The 14,343-nt window shown below is 34.0% G+C and overlaps 2 protein-coding genes across 2 annotated transcripts; both read right to left on the bottom strand.

Moving 5' to 3' along the window:
- Nucleotides 1-1,860: 1,860 nt before the first annotated feature.
- Nucleotides 1,861-8,474, bottom strand: LOC144546702 (ATP-dependent caseinolytic (Clp) protease/crotonase family protein). Its single transcript, XM_078295236.1, has 15 exons — nucleotides 8,355-8,474; nucleotides 8,063-8,146; nucleotides 7,895-7,963; nucleotides 7,747-7,807; nucleotides 7,570-7,643; nucleotides 6,922-7,005; nucleotides 5,829-5,913; nucleotides 5,011-5,096; nucleotides 4,729-4,850; nucleotides 4,168-4,228; nucleotides 3,821-3,919; nucleotides 3,646-3,747; nucleotides 2,834-2,872; nucleotides 2,521-2,627; nucleotides 1,861-2,032 (listed from the first exon to the last, which is right to left on the bottom strand). Exons 1-15 carry the CDS (start codon nucleotides 8,382-8,384, stop codon nucleotides 1,990-1,992), a joined length of 1,146 nt encoding a protein of 381 aa, XP_078151362.1. The 5' UTR covers nucleotides 8,385-8,474; the 3' UTR covers nucleotides 1,861-1,989.
- Nucleotides 8,475-11,112: 2,638 nt separating this feature from the next.
- LOC144546701 (large ribosomal subunit protein eL20z-like) lies at nucleotides 11,113-13,354 on the bottom strand. The gene is made up of 4 exons (XM_078295235.1): nucleotides 12,991-13,354; nucleotides 12,392-12,470; nucleotides 12,192-12,306; nucleotides 11,113-11,388 (listed from the first exon to the last, which is right to left on the bottom strand). The coding sequence occupies exons 1-4, from the start codon at nucleotides 13,226-13,228 to the stop codon at nucleotides 11,329-11,331; spliced, it is 492 nt and encodes a 163-aa protein (XP_078151361.1). The 5' UTR covers nucleotides 13,229-13,354; the 3' UTR covers nucleotides 11,113-11,328.
- Between the last annotated feature and the right edge of the window lie 989 nt (nucleotides 13,355-14,343).

Raw genomic sequence — 14,343 nt, 5'->3', positions numbered from 1 at the left:
CACCGAATTGATTAATACTATTCTCCCCGCACTTGACAACAATTTTGCCTTCTATCCTGCTAGTCTCTTTTTGATGCTCTCAATCAAGGCATAAAGGCTGTTTTAGGTAGTTTAGTATCAGATAGCGGTAAACCGAGATATGTGAATTTATGGCATAAATTGCTTTTTTTAGATGCCACCAACTCTTCCATGCAATAAATTCACTTAAATTGGGACAAAAATGCGACAACAGAGAAAAATCAAAGACCGCGTCTCTTAATTGGAAGCGTAACCTTATAATACATATGAAACGGTCTGAATTTAAATTCAGTCCGGTTAAAAGAAATTCGAAGTATATATTTTGATAGGACAGTTTTTAATTTATGTAGTGCATTACAATAGAGTCGGAGACAGCCTGTGTATGAATTTTGTTCTTCATGAATTAAATAGGAAAAATTGTTGGTGTGCCCATCTAAACTTATGAAATAGCCCATTTCGCCATTAAAATATCACAATATTCAATATCCCCATACAAATCTAATATTCTTTCTTCTATCCCCATCTAACTATTGAACATTTTAGTTAATTATTTTAAAATTTTAATTAGCCAATATACCCTTTAATTTTAAATGGACATATCCATTAGATCATTTCTTCTTGGAATCCATCTCCTCCCAATTCAAATCTTTTCTTATCACCACAAATAATTTAAGGGACCTTCAAATCAAATCAATTTAGCAAGCCAAGTTAACGAGATGCAGAATCCCTAGCATATATTCTAGTTTCTAAAATCTTGAAGCTTTTATTTCCATATTCTTACAAATTGCCACCTGCCTATGTTTTGTTCTGTGAATCGTTTTTTCAGTAAAATCACCATAGTTAGATAATCTAATCACCGTAACTTATCTAATCAAGTCACTTTTTCTTTGGAAAACTATACGCCTGAAATGACTCATTCCAGGTTTTCCAAATAAAGTGACTAAGGTTCAATTAAAAGTTATAATGTGTAACATATAGGAACAAAGATACAACCTTCCAAAGTTTCCTGGACCAAAACAGAAAATGGGATACATGATTGAAGAACCAGTTTTGCACCAGTCTGGTACCTACAATACAATGGATTAAATCCGATTTGGGGAGATACGTTGGGGGAACAAAGGAGGAAGAGGAAGAAGGAGACGTGAGCAAGACTATCAGAGTGCTCAGCCAGAAAATATTAAACCTAGCAGAGACCGTGAGCAGGCCATGTCATTTAAACATCGACATGGAGCTGTTAGAGGACACTGTTTCTGACTAGAGGGCCCCGTCTGATCAGAAGCGAAGAATTCAGTTAGTTAGGCCAGCTCAACCTTGTTCCTGGATGTGGCAGCAGACATGGTGAGCAGAGATGCATTAGGAGCCTTGTTCTGTTTCATTATTTCCATACTCAAATAACTATCCAATTACTTCCCGTCTTCTCTTTGATCGATCAGTTCGATCCTAATCAGCTTACAGGAGCTGTTTTTGTAGCATACAAAGAGGGGAGTGGGCAGATATAATCATTTAAATTGTCACATTAAACAGTTGACACAGTTGCAAATGATAACTGTTCACATTGTCTAAAATATAAGTCAAATAGAGGTAATAGCAGCCCAGAAAATCATATTAATCATATCTGACCCTAACTGTACCCGACAGAGGTACTGATCTGGGGCTGGAATAAACTCCATGAAATCATCTCATGTTTGTTTATGATATATAAAACAATGTAAAATGATTACTAATTATATGTGACGACTCTCATCAATTGCACATGACAGGATTAGGAATTCTAATCTCGAGAAAAGCATCTTTTCTTATTAGACCCACAGGCAAAAAAAAATACACACTTATAGTGCAGAATTGCCAGAAAAAAAGGTAATACTTTATTTGTGAGTGCCAAATTCTTTAATACACTAAAGCATATGTGATACAAATGACAAACATAATCACAGAACTCACCCCTTTCAAAAGAAAAAATAAAATTTAACCTTAGTGCTCGTTATACGCTGTGTTCTCGTACTTGCCATCCCACCTGCAATTGATCATAGATGAATCATATAGAATAGACACTCTATAGATTATTAACAATAAATATATTCTCATAGCCCTTGCGCATTTTCTTTAGGAAGTTCCTAAACTGCCTTAACAATCTTTCACAAAACACATGAGTGCAAACAGAAATACTTTCATCATATTTTATAAATAAGAGAATCGGTCTTTGGTCTTGCGACAAAGGCATTGCCTTTATGGATATTTAAAATTTGGAAGGCTCGACAGTCGACTCCCATCTTTGTCTCAAAAAAATAACTTTTAGAATTACAATAATTTCTGCTCACTGACCTTAAAAAAAAAAAGAATTACACGAATTGAGAATATAGGAGATTGTTCATGTTTTGGAAGGGGGGTAGTAGAATTTTTACCATTTTACTTCTTCCAGGATTATATTAAGATATATTCATTTGCTGGTACTATCACTTTTTAGAAATGCAGTTAGTTAGATAGCAAAGTATTCTATCAAACCTAGAAGACTCGTCAGATGGGATCTGGAGTTCCAGCTCAGCACTAAATGGCTTGAAAACCTCATAAATCTTTTCACTGCTCACTTGCTCAAGACTTGGTGGATCCCACTGCATCGTCAATTAATAAGAGAGAAAGAGAGAAAAAAATCAACAAATTGTAAAAACTGAAGAGAAAAGATTCTGATACCACAATTAATAGAACCAGTCTATTTGACGATTCATACCGGTAGTGAGTTTAGGTGCTTTGAGAACTAAAATGAAAGACATGAATTATAATTTCTTAGAAAAATTAAAACTGATATTGGAGGAGTTACCTTTGGAGAGTTATCTTTTTCAATGTGAGCTCGCATGCCCTTCAATAAAACAGATTTAGAGATTTAGCAAGACATAAAAACAGCCATTATATAATGGGAGAATTTCATGTATACCCCTTTAAAACTTCAAAATTACATATTTCCCCATCTAAACTTCATAATATACAATGGGTAAATTTGTGAGTTTTTGAAATTTAGAAGAGTAAATCTCTCCTCCTTATTAAGGAGCTTAATGTCTAGATCCACAAGAGTCCTGATTTACTGTTTTTTTTTCGGAATGATGCTCAGCCGTTGAATTTCCAGATCGTATATAGATGAATTTTCCAAATTATGAGCTTCAACACTTAAGTATGCACTGGTCGCGCCGCATATGATCCCAGTGCCCGTAGACCGCGCGCCGCACCCGTGTAACGCGCCTCTGAACCACGCACGGCACCTGCGAACCGAGCCTGTGCACCGTGCACCATTTTTTCTTTTTTTCTGCTGAAGGCGGGATTCGAACCCAGTTGGGTTCTGTTGTTGCCAAAATTCTTACCACTACACTAGAGTTCACATGTGTTATCTTATAGATAAATATAGTATTTAACTATTTTTCTCTACAAATTTGATTTAAATTATCTCTCCTCCTTATTAAGGAGCTTAATGATTTCTACTACATAATTTGCTCCCGTTGCTGTGCACGGGCACAACTACTAGTATGAAATTATGAACTTTAGAGGGGTAAATATGTAATTTTGAAGTTTTGAGGGATATACATGAAACTCCCCCTTATATAATTGCAAAAACAAAAAATGTAACAAACTTTTTCATACCTCGTAGCAATCACCTGAAATAGTTGATCTTAGAATATTCATGGTGAGTCTAAATTCCTTCTTCATACATTCGGCAAGATTTTGCTTCCTACCCTCCCGAATCTAAATGGTGACAATCAATATATAAATTCAATTCTCTACTGTTAAGATATTATAGGAGGACAAAATATATTACCGATCTCAAGGTAATTTTTAGTGATGTTGGAGATGATCGCTTCAGAGTATTGATAATTGACACCATCCATTCATTTCCTTCTTTGCTTGTTTCTTCTTCCTGTGATTAATAGAGTTCACGTCTGAGGTTACCTTTTTTTTTTTTTTTTCTATTACTTAGGTTCTTTTTCTAAGGGATTATAGAAGGACCAACTATAAAATGTAACTATATATTAAACAACAAATTAATATTGCAGAATGATGGCTTTTGCATATTTGACCAAAATAACCTTACAAGTTCCCATGGTAAGTGCAGGAAAAGAAAACTCTTACATATAATGATATTTAAATTTTAAATAAAGGACGCACCAATGACTTGATAATCTCCTCTATGGACTCCGCACAGAAGCATCTATCAATTGTTGGAAGCCTATAACAGGAGAGAGAGAAAACAGCATTAGTACTTAAAAGTTGGGTGTTATTTTTCAGATATTTTTTATTATTTTGAAAAAAAAAAAAATTCTGCTGGAAAGGGAAGTAGGTTAGATTTTCGAAAAATAGGTAACACCGGAAATTATGTAATCTTGAAGTTCGGAGGGGTAGGGTAGGCTTTTGAATTTCTTGTATACCCCTCAAAAACTTCAAAATTACGTATTCCCCCCCTCTAAAGTTCATAATATCATATTTACAAATTACATATTTTCCAGTGTTACCTATTTTTCGAAAACTTAACTGATTCCTTCCCTTTCCAGCATAAAATAATTTTTATTTCTAAAAAAAACACTACTTTTCAAGGTAAAAATAAACCATCAGCCAGGAAGAGTTGTGCAATTAAGGTACAGAACTGGTATGCTCTGCATGTAAAGGCTTCTTTAAAGACACAGTTTAGATAATTGTACTAGAATGGACAAAATTTAGAAAATTAATTACTTGTTTAAGATGCTTTTTTCATCTGGCATAGCATCCAAAGAGAACTCCTCAATTGTAGCTCGCACAGTTGAATCCTCACCAGAGCTTAAACTCAATAGCTTTTTCTCTAGTTCAGATAATTTCTGAAATTGAATCGTTCTTTTGATTAACTTGAGCACTCCATAAACATACTGGTGTAATAAGATCCCTTTTTCAATGTTATATAAACCTAATTTAATCATAAATTCAAAAGAATTGTAAATTTGATATTAAAATGAAACCTCAATGGTGCAGAGATCTTACATCAGAAGGCACAAAGTGAGTTGCAAGACCAGCTGCCACTATTTCCTTTCCTTTAAGCCTTGAACCAGTTAATGCCAGAAATTCCCCTGTTATATGCACCAAACTATGTTAATACACACATCTAATATTAGTGTTGAGTTGGATATTGTTCATTCAATCATTAATTTGCAAATAGTTCGAATCATTTAGATCCGAGACAAAGGGGTAACGAGTTTACTACTGCTTGGTGTAAGTATTTCCTTTTTGTTTCTCTAGTTTCTATAATTTGAAAATGTCCTGACTTTTTTTTTCCCATTAGTACTTAACAATATGAGTGAGGCTACGGTACTATGCAAAACGCACATTGGTCCATACAACAGATCAATATCATCATTTTCAAAGTCAAAGCAAACGACCTGAACCTTTCAACATGATCTCCATACGAAAATGTTCTTGTAGATCAATTTTTATATTTTTTAGAATTTTTTACTATTTTTTTAGAAAGGTAGGAAAATCACTTGATCTAGATTCTAGACCACTCAAAAGTAGTGATTTTCTACCTATGCTAAAAAAACAGTAAAAAAAAATCTAAAAAATGTAAAATTAAGTGTGCAAGTACCATTTCATATGGAGATCATGTTGAACGGTTCAGATAAATTGTTTGGAGCCTCACTCATACGATATAACCTTATCAAAGACTCTTTTTTTTTACCTCATCAGATACAACAGATCTATTACTGTTTGAGACCTGTAATTCTAGGTCTCAATTTTATTTCAAGAACTTTTTCTTTGTAAAAATAAAAAATAAAAAAAATGAAATTTGCTAATGAGATGCTAACCTAGATATCCAGAAAGCCTAGGAAGAATATAGGAGAAGCTACAATCAGCATGGAGCCCAACAGCTACTTCTGGCATTGCAAAAACCTAAAGAACCCAGTCACAGTCAAAAAGTTACTTTGTTAGTCAAAGTACAACCTAAGAGTACCAATTTCATCAATTTGCAAAATCTAAGAAATTTTAATGTCATACCCAATCTAAGGTATAACCCATCCATGAAACCAAAATGCAACAAAAAAGAACACCAGTGCACGTCTACTGGTGCAATTTTTAAACTTCTTATACTTTGTAACACAGCGTGCAATGCTGGATAGTTTTTTTTCAGCACACTAAATTTTCCTTATTTCAAATGGATTAAAATTTAAATCATCTCATAGTTAACTTATTAAGCTTGAAATCCAACATCCAAATCTGGTTTACTCGATATAGTTCAATTCAGGGATCAAGCATAAAAAGGCTCATCAGAGTTGGTAGTGAAAATTTCAATAGTTTAGAGAATATATATTTCCATTATGAGGACCTAACAGCTGGGTATTACTTTCCAGTGTCTCAAAAGTGACCTGTTGCGTGTTATTCATTAGGTATGCTAATCCACAGTTCAAACCAGCACCGAAATTATTTGATGCATTCTGGATTGAACCAGTCTCTCTGTTTTTTTTTTTTTTTTTTTGAGACAATTGGGGTTTTTTCTTTGATCCGCAACATTCTAGGTTTAGCTGAAGTAAATTGACTAAATTGTACCAATTTCACAAAGAATAAACTGAGCCTCCTCGTAGTTATCTAATTAAGCATGAAACCAAACATAAAATGGCTAACTAAAATTGTATAGTCTGTGAAGAAATTGGCAAAATTGTCATTATTTTAGGGAATGCAGCTTGTAAATTCCAAAAACATATCAGTTGGGTATTACTTGCAGGTACCTCAAAAATAAAAACACTGGGCTTTATTTTGCAAATATGGAAAACATATGCAGCTGCAATTGATATTTATTTTTTGTTTTTTTGGCTGAAGAACAGGAACTGAAATAGAGGCAAATAAAGGTCTTTAAGTCCGTAAATTGCTAAATAAAATTGTATAGTCTGTGAAGAAACATACTGCATTTTCAGTGACCACCGAAAATTTGGAAGGAACAACCATGGCCCCACCTCCACCCATTACAATCCCATGAACAAGAGCAACCTGCACATATTTCAAACAGTTAAGAAAATATATAAACTGAAAATCTTTTCTGGAGATATTCATTTTCCATATAAGATATCCAGGCAAAGTGATATTTTGATACCATGAGAAACAGAAAAAAAAAAAAGAAGTAAAGAAATTAAAAAAAAAATCGAAAGATTGGACCCGTTCAATATTTCCTTTTCTTAGAGGACAAATTTTATTTTTTAAATAATGTATTGTTTCCGCAGACTTTTGCCATAAGATAAAGGCATAAAGCTCAAGTAATTTGTTGAAACTTGGTAATGAAAAATGTTATAATTGTTCTGATCATAAATTCCTCCTTTGTTTTTGTTTTAATTTTGAAAAAAATGAAAGATACAGTGGAACGTCAATAATTGACTAAGAACACCATGTAGGTTTAAGTAATTTTAGCATTTGAGGGAACCAGTAAATTATCATGCCAAAAATTTTTACTACATTCTATGAATTTGGAGGAAAAAAAAAACTACATGCTGTACTAGTCCATGGGAATTGGTAATAATTAAATGTGACAGCAATTAGAAGAATATATAATTAACATACTGTAGTTTTCTTATATGTGTGGATATGATTGCACAGCCAGTACATTCTATAAACAACTTCAAGACAGGTATCATCTACAAAAATAATAAAGAAAATGATTAATATCATTATTATATAATGATATATCAAAATGATTCATTTCCACTGTTATTCTTGCTCTCCTTTTCATGTTCTTACCTGCTTTGTGCTCATAAAACATTTTCAGGTCACCACCTGCAGAGAAAGCCCGACCATTTCCCTGTATAATGACATGTATTTATTCAAGTAATTGTACTTGGGCAACTTTGAATTGTATGATGCAAATTGATTACAAATTAATGTATACCTTGTATATGACCAACTTGGCCTCATCCTCTTTCTCCCATTTCTCTAAATACTGAGCTAAAAGAGCAACCTGACAAACAAGAAAAAGAAAAAAAAAATTTCATTTGCTTGATTTTGACTAAAAATGCTTCTCTGTCCTGCAAATTAAAGCTAATATAAAGGATAGTACCACTCGAGAAGAGATGACATTCAATTGACGAGGCCTATTCAAGGTAATCAACCTCACATCACCAATTTCTTCACCTAGTACAACCTATGAATAGCAATTAGTGCCAATTAGAAACTAATCGCATTGAATCAACAGTAATAAGAAACTTATTTAATAAAACTAATAATAAGAATTCAATTAAGCTCAGCAACGCCAACGCTCTCTAGCGCAGTTGGTTTGGCTTCGAATCTTTAAGCTCGGTAATTTCCTAAAAAGTAAATAAAATAAGAAAAGAAACAAGGGTTGCCAATACCTCTTCTGGATTCAATGATTCTTGCGCCATTTTTATAATTAAGTTGTGAGAATAGACTAGTGAAGTAGCACAAATTTTCCCCGAGGAAGGATTAAAAAGAAGAAGAAAGAGTAGGTGCTTAGGTGGTAGGTGCTGGGTGCGTATCCTCTGAGATATCTCAACTCTTGCGTGACCGACGTGTCCGGTGCCTATTCGGGGGTGATGTAGGGGGTCAGTATTATGTGTGCTTTGCGATTCGTGCAGAGAGTATTTAAACGGTTGAGATTTTCCAAAAAGTCACGCAAAGTTTGAGATATCTCAGAGGATAGAATTCTAGGTGCTGAGGTGGTAGGTGCACGGAAGCGTATCCTCTGCGGAGCCAATCCCTGCGGATCTGTGCGGAGATTTTAATCTGGTCCGTTCGTTTCGGATCGGACGGATTAGATCAGATCTTGTCCGAATTGAAAAAAAGAAAGAAAATATTCTCAAAATTTGCAAGATCTGATCTGGTCCGTCCGATCCGAAACAAACGTATCAGATTAAAAGCTCCGCAGAGGATACGCTTCCGTAGGTGCACGGAGAATGTAGCCAAGGTTTTAGTTGTTACTTGTTAGGTAGGCTTTTTTTTTTTCTTTTTCTTTTTCTCTTTTCTAAACTGTTCCTGGGTTTTACAGAACAGTCAAAATATATGAATTTAAATCTGCTGAAGGATTTCAGCGACCTGAAATTCCAAATCCAACCATTTAAATTTTTTCATACACGAATCTCAAAGTAGACAGAATTTTATGCACAAATCACGAAATATATAGATGGTTGGATTGGGAATTTCAAGGTCCCTGAAATACCTATGGATTCCAGCAGATTTGCACTCAAAATATATTTCTTACAATAATTGTTAAATGAAATCTGATTTTCGAATGTACAGGTGTATATTTTTCGAGTGGTTATATTATTTTTTTTGTATTTTTTTTTATAAATTACTGACCGTATGCATTTAAACATTATTTAATATACGCGTTAATTTTTTTTGTAATAATAATTTTATGAAGGATTAAAATACTTTCTAAAGCACGGATCATTTCATACTTTGGCTCCAAGTTTTTATTTTCAGAATTTAAATGATTCATTAGTAACGCTTAAACTACATTTTAAAATTGCAACCGCATTAACATTTAAGATTTTCTTTATTATATTTTTGGAAGAGAGAAAATTCATTGCTTTCAAAATTTTGAATCATTCAATAACTATAAGATCATCCTTCATCCAAAAATTGTACAAAAATCTAAGGAAATATATAAAAATTAATTTGTTACAAAATTTTAAAACATAAATTTAAACAGTTCAGATTAATTGTTTGAGTTTAATGTGGAGATTTTAAGCCAAGGCACGTTAGATCCGTGCTTTATAAGCATTTTAATCCACCTCTAATTTTTTTAGTTTATAAGACTAGAAATATTGTGTATAGTTTTTATAAAATTCATAATAAATAGGAAAATAAAATCTTTTAGTCAAAAGTAAATCAAGGCTTTCTTGGAACTTGGCACGTGCATGTATCAGTATCCAATTCAAACACTTACACCACTACTCCACTAGCAAGTTTGTATTCTCTGGACCATTTAACGATTTAGAATGGTTTTGGACCGTCCGATCGAATCATCTTACAAGGCAGATGGCTACTCAACGATGGAAGCTTACCGCATCACTCATGCAATTTCATCCGAGCGATGCTTTTTTGGACCAACAGTAGATGCAGGGAAATGTCTTTGAGATTCGTGTCAGGTTAAAACAGGTGGCCGAAATTCCTCATTCTACACAATTCGGACGATGTTCACACCAAGCTGGTACCTCCAAGGCTCCAACATGAAATATAAAAGATTTCTCATTTGGATTTAAAATCTGAAAACTCTCTCTCATTCAGATTTTCAGTTTAGCCATTTATAATTCAAATTTTAATAGTTATGAGTCGAATTAACATTTAGGAAGTTAATTATCATATATTACAAATTTTAAAAGATAATTGTGAAATTAAAAAAGTTAAAAATTATTTGTCACAAATCAATCATATAAGGTCCTTCCTCCTCCGGCATTATCCCATATTATATAAACACACACACACACACACACATATTCTCGTTTTTTTGTTTTGTTTTGTTTTGGTGAAAAGCCCATAGGCATATCTAGACTAGTATTTAACCCTATATATTAAAAAAGTAACCAAATTTTTTGTGGTGTTCTACGGTGTTTAACAGGATTTACACACAAGAATAAATAAGAATACATAAATTTCTAAGTAATTCCTAGACTTGGTATTTAACCCTAAATAGCACGGAAGCATACGCTCCGAGTCTGAGATACCACAGAGGCACAGAGTACAGTCGAATGAGTTCCCAGTCGAGCAAATATAATTTAGGTGTCTATTTAGATCATAAGAGATCTGCTTTAAGATTCATACAAGAATAAAAAGGATGATGCAGATCTCATTCTACGGCTACAGTACCCCACTAGATCTGAATTCACATAACACTGCATTCCAATCCAACCGTACAATATAGCCTCAACAAAATTCTCTCCTTATTTTGATTGTAAGGTCAATAATACAAACTGTGGATACCCCAAATGATATAGCACGCATTTGTCCAGCTCAGTACTACCAGAATATACACGCATTCCTCAATTCTCCCAATCAAATCAGTATTTCGACTTATTACGTTGGAATAAAAATAAGTTTATTTGTAAAATTTACAAACAAAACAAATCTGATAGTCATGAAACACATGAATTCAGAGTGAATATTTTTTTAGTAAAACCAAATGCAGCAAAGTCACTAATTAATGGGTTATAGTTGAGAAATATAAAAACTATAAACAACTTTATGCTGATTATATGCATCATTAAACCGGGCAAAAGCCCAGACAGTTATCAACAGTCAAACAGCATATTTACATAAATATAAATAAGAAGCTTGTTTCCCAGCTCAGCTGAGATCCGATAGAATTCACCAATCGTCAACCCCTTTAGTTACCCCAAAGAGGATAGCAATTGCCGCAAGCATAGCCTGCCCATAATAATAAATATTAATTCTTCATACAATCACAGAAATATGGAACTTTGCAAAGCGAGGATTGATCCGTGCTATGGATTAATGTCTCTATTTTTAAAATCCAAACAGTCGATTTGAACTGCTCAACATGATCACCATATGAAAATATACTAGAAGACCAAATGTGAGGATATTAGAACATTTTTACTATATTATAAATAGCAGAATATCATTACTCAGGTGGTTTTCTACTTATCTAAAAAGTTGTAAAAATATTCTAAAAAACACAAAATTTGGTCTCCAAGTACATATTAATATGGATCATGTTGAGCGGTTTAAATCAATTGTTTGGACTTTGAAAACGAAGATATAAATCCACAGCACAGACTTCACTCATGTAACCTATGACGGGATGAAAATAATATATTTCTCATGTTGGTTTAAAAACCCAGCAAGACTAAACTGATAAAAGCAATGACTCAGTCATGGAAGCACCAAAATCATATGATACATGAATCACTTTAGCAATACAACGAGGACATATACGGCATAATATGCTAACCAACATTATTTTCATAATGCCTCATTTTAGTAGAATATACAAAAATGCTGACATGTAACACTCATTTTCGCTCCATGGGAAAGTGAGGATTGGCAATGCAGTTTTTGTAAATAAATGGAAAGTGGGTACACAAATATCACATATTTGGGTATCTGAAAATTTTCTCCTAACATAAAATATTTCATATTTCTATCTTTGGTTGGGTTAAGAAACTTTTCCCTACTGTAAAAATATTTCTATAGTTATATTTACTTACAGCTATAGTACAAACGATGAGCCCCGGCTTCTCTCGGTAGTCAACCCTTGAACAAAGCAGTATAAATGCACCAATATACCAAGGGATGGCAGCAAAAAAGAATCCAAATATGAACCTTCATGTAAAAAAAATTCTCAATTAGCATTTAATTTCTCTTAAACAAACCAAATCAAATGAACTTTTTGAGAAATTGAACTTACAAAAACCAGCCTATCCCCAAGCCACAACAAGGTAGACGGCGGAGTCTTACTGGTTGACCTTCAGCAATTGTACCATAACCTTTAAAAAAAAAAGTAAAAAATAATTATAATTAAATTAATTTAATGATCTTGGCAATTTTTCAAGGGTAGTAACTAGGAAATAAAACAGGGTTCAATGGGTGCAATTTGTACTGTTAAACCAACAATTCATCCAATAATTTACATACTGCTGATATCAGTTCAATAACTAAAACCCAGTTCTGTAATCTCCCTCAATTTTCCACAATCAACCAAGAATACTCATCTCAGTCCAATTAAGACATTCTTTTTGTTAAGAAAAGAAAAAACCCCAAATGAGGCTTGTTCACCAGATTTAGCCTCAATTGCAAATATAAAAAATAAAGGTAAAACAAAGACATAAAAGGGGCTTAAATTAGGCAACTCATATGATACCTTTGTCAGCAAATTCAGGGCACGGATCCGAATATCTACTGACAACCTAGTTGATCCCTAATCATCACTGATTCCTAATTTTTCTAGATCCAAATTGGAAATAGTTCACTAACTAAAGGCCCAGGTAATAAAAACTAAGATGATACCTGTCACAGCTTGGTAGCCATGGGGGTAATACGTAGGCACTGAGGAATACGGAGTACAGTACGGCAGAGAAGGCCCCATGCCAGGCGGCGGCGCCGGCTGGGGGAATCCGATCACTGGCTGCGGGTACCCCGTCGCACCTCCGTCGAAAGTCCCGTACTGTGGCGGGGGAGGGTACAGGCCATGGTGTTGCGAATCAGGCCCCGTCACACCTCTGCTCTTCGCCTCCTCCTCGCTCATCGTGGATCTCGTTTGACTTCTCTCCGATTTCTTCTTCTCTCGTTGATTTAGTTGCTAATTTCGTTAATTTTTTTAATTATTTTGCGTGCTTTTTCTTGGAAAGAATGGCGGTGTAGATCGTGTGACGGTGCTGCTGACGATCAGCTCCTCTGCTGAACCGTAGGATAAGGGAATCTGTATTCTCTGAAGTAACACAAATTTTGAGTTTAGATCGAACCGTCTGATATGAATCCGGGCCAATCTGATCCGAGGTGGAATGCACGGGATAGCATAGGCAGATCTAACGGTCTGGTTCTAAACTCAAAATTTGAGTTACTTCAGGTAAAATGACATCAGGATGTGGAGCAAGACGCAAGAGACCGCTCTGATTCCCTGTGGTGATAAGTGTGTAGGGTTTGATGTGACAGACACAGTAGAATGTTCTTTATTTTTGTTCTCGGCGATTACGTTCTTTATCTTTTCCATATGCTCAAATAAAAACAAATTATTGCTAAAATTTATTAAGAACGCTATTCAATTTAGTTGACTTGCAAAGTTCATGTCAAATCAATATCTTTAATCCATATCATGCTAACAAGGTTAACAAATTAAATTATCTAGTTGTCAGTTCACTTGTCCCCAATCCCCATATGTGATCGTAAATCATAATCCAACATATAGAAACTCTATATTTGTTTCGAAACTCAAAAGGAAGATCTACATGTATATGTTGGAAAATTTAAAGAACAAATGACTATTGAAAGAGCACAAACAAGTAGCTTTCAAATATTGAAACAATCAATGCAAACCTATGTTGCATGGATACGGGAATGGGTATCATATCGGATACGGCGATACGGCAATTTTAAAAAATCAAGGATACGATACGCTTATTTTATATATTATATTTTATTTATATTACTAACTCAAAAATTATATTATATAAATTAAACATAAAAAAATTATGGATATGGTAAGATAAAGTAGTCCAAATATATATTAAATATGGATGCTACCAGCCTACCAGGATTTAGCAACAAATGGAGAGTGGTCTGGTGCTAAAGGGTTTTGGTGCTTGTGCCGCACAATCAGGTTCGATTCCTACTGCTAGAAATACAATTTTGCCTCAACAATGG

This window comes from Carex rostrata, chromosome 30 (genome assembly GCF_964058835.1).
Source record: "Carex rostrata chromosome 30, lpCarRost1.2, whole genome shotgun sequence".
NCBI classification, from domain to species: Eukaryota; Viridiplantae; Streptophyta; class Magnoliopsida; order Poales; family Cyperaceae; genus Carex; species Carex rostrata.
The sequence above is the reverse complement of the archived record's forward strand: the minus strand, read 5'-3'. Positions and strand labels throughout refer to the sequence as shown.

What these genes read in the sequence shown, in the direction of transcription:
- LOC144546702 (XM_078295236.1), bottom strand. Translation starts at nt 8,384, where the DNA reads ATGGCGCAAGAATCATTGAATCCAGAAGAG. An exon ending in CCAAGTTGGTCATATACAAG is followed by an intron (nt 7,808 to 7,894) that starts GTATACATTAAT and finishes GTCATTATACAG; the next exon opens with GGAAATGGTCGGGCTTTCTC. An exon ending in TTTCAGGTGATTGCTACGAG is followed by an intron (nt 2,873 to 3,645) that starts GTATGAAAAAGT and finishes GTTTTATTGAAG; the next exon opens with GGCATGCGAGCTCACATTGA.
- LOC144546701 (XM_078295235.1), bottom strand. Translation starts at nt 13,228, where the DNA reads ATGAGCGAGGAGGAGGCGAAGAGCAGAGGTGTGACGGGGCCTGATTCG. An exon ending in TTGGGGATAGGCTGGTTTTT is followed by an intron (nt 12,307 to 12,391) that starts GTAAGTTCAATT and finishes TTTTACATGAAG; the next exon opens with GTTCATATTTGGATTCTTTT. An exon ending in TCATCGTTTGTACTATAGCT is followed by an intron (nt 11,389 to 12,191) that starts GTAAGTAAATAT and finishes TATTATGGGCAG; the next exon opens with GCTATGCTTGCGGCAATTGC.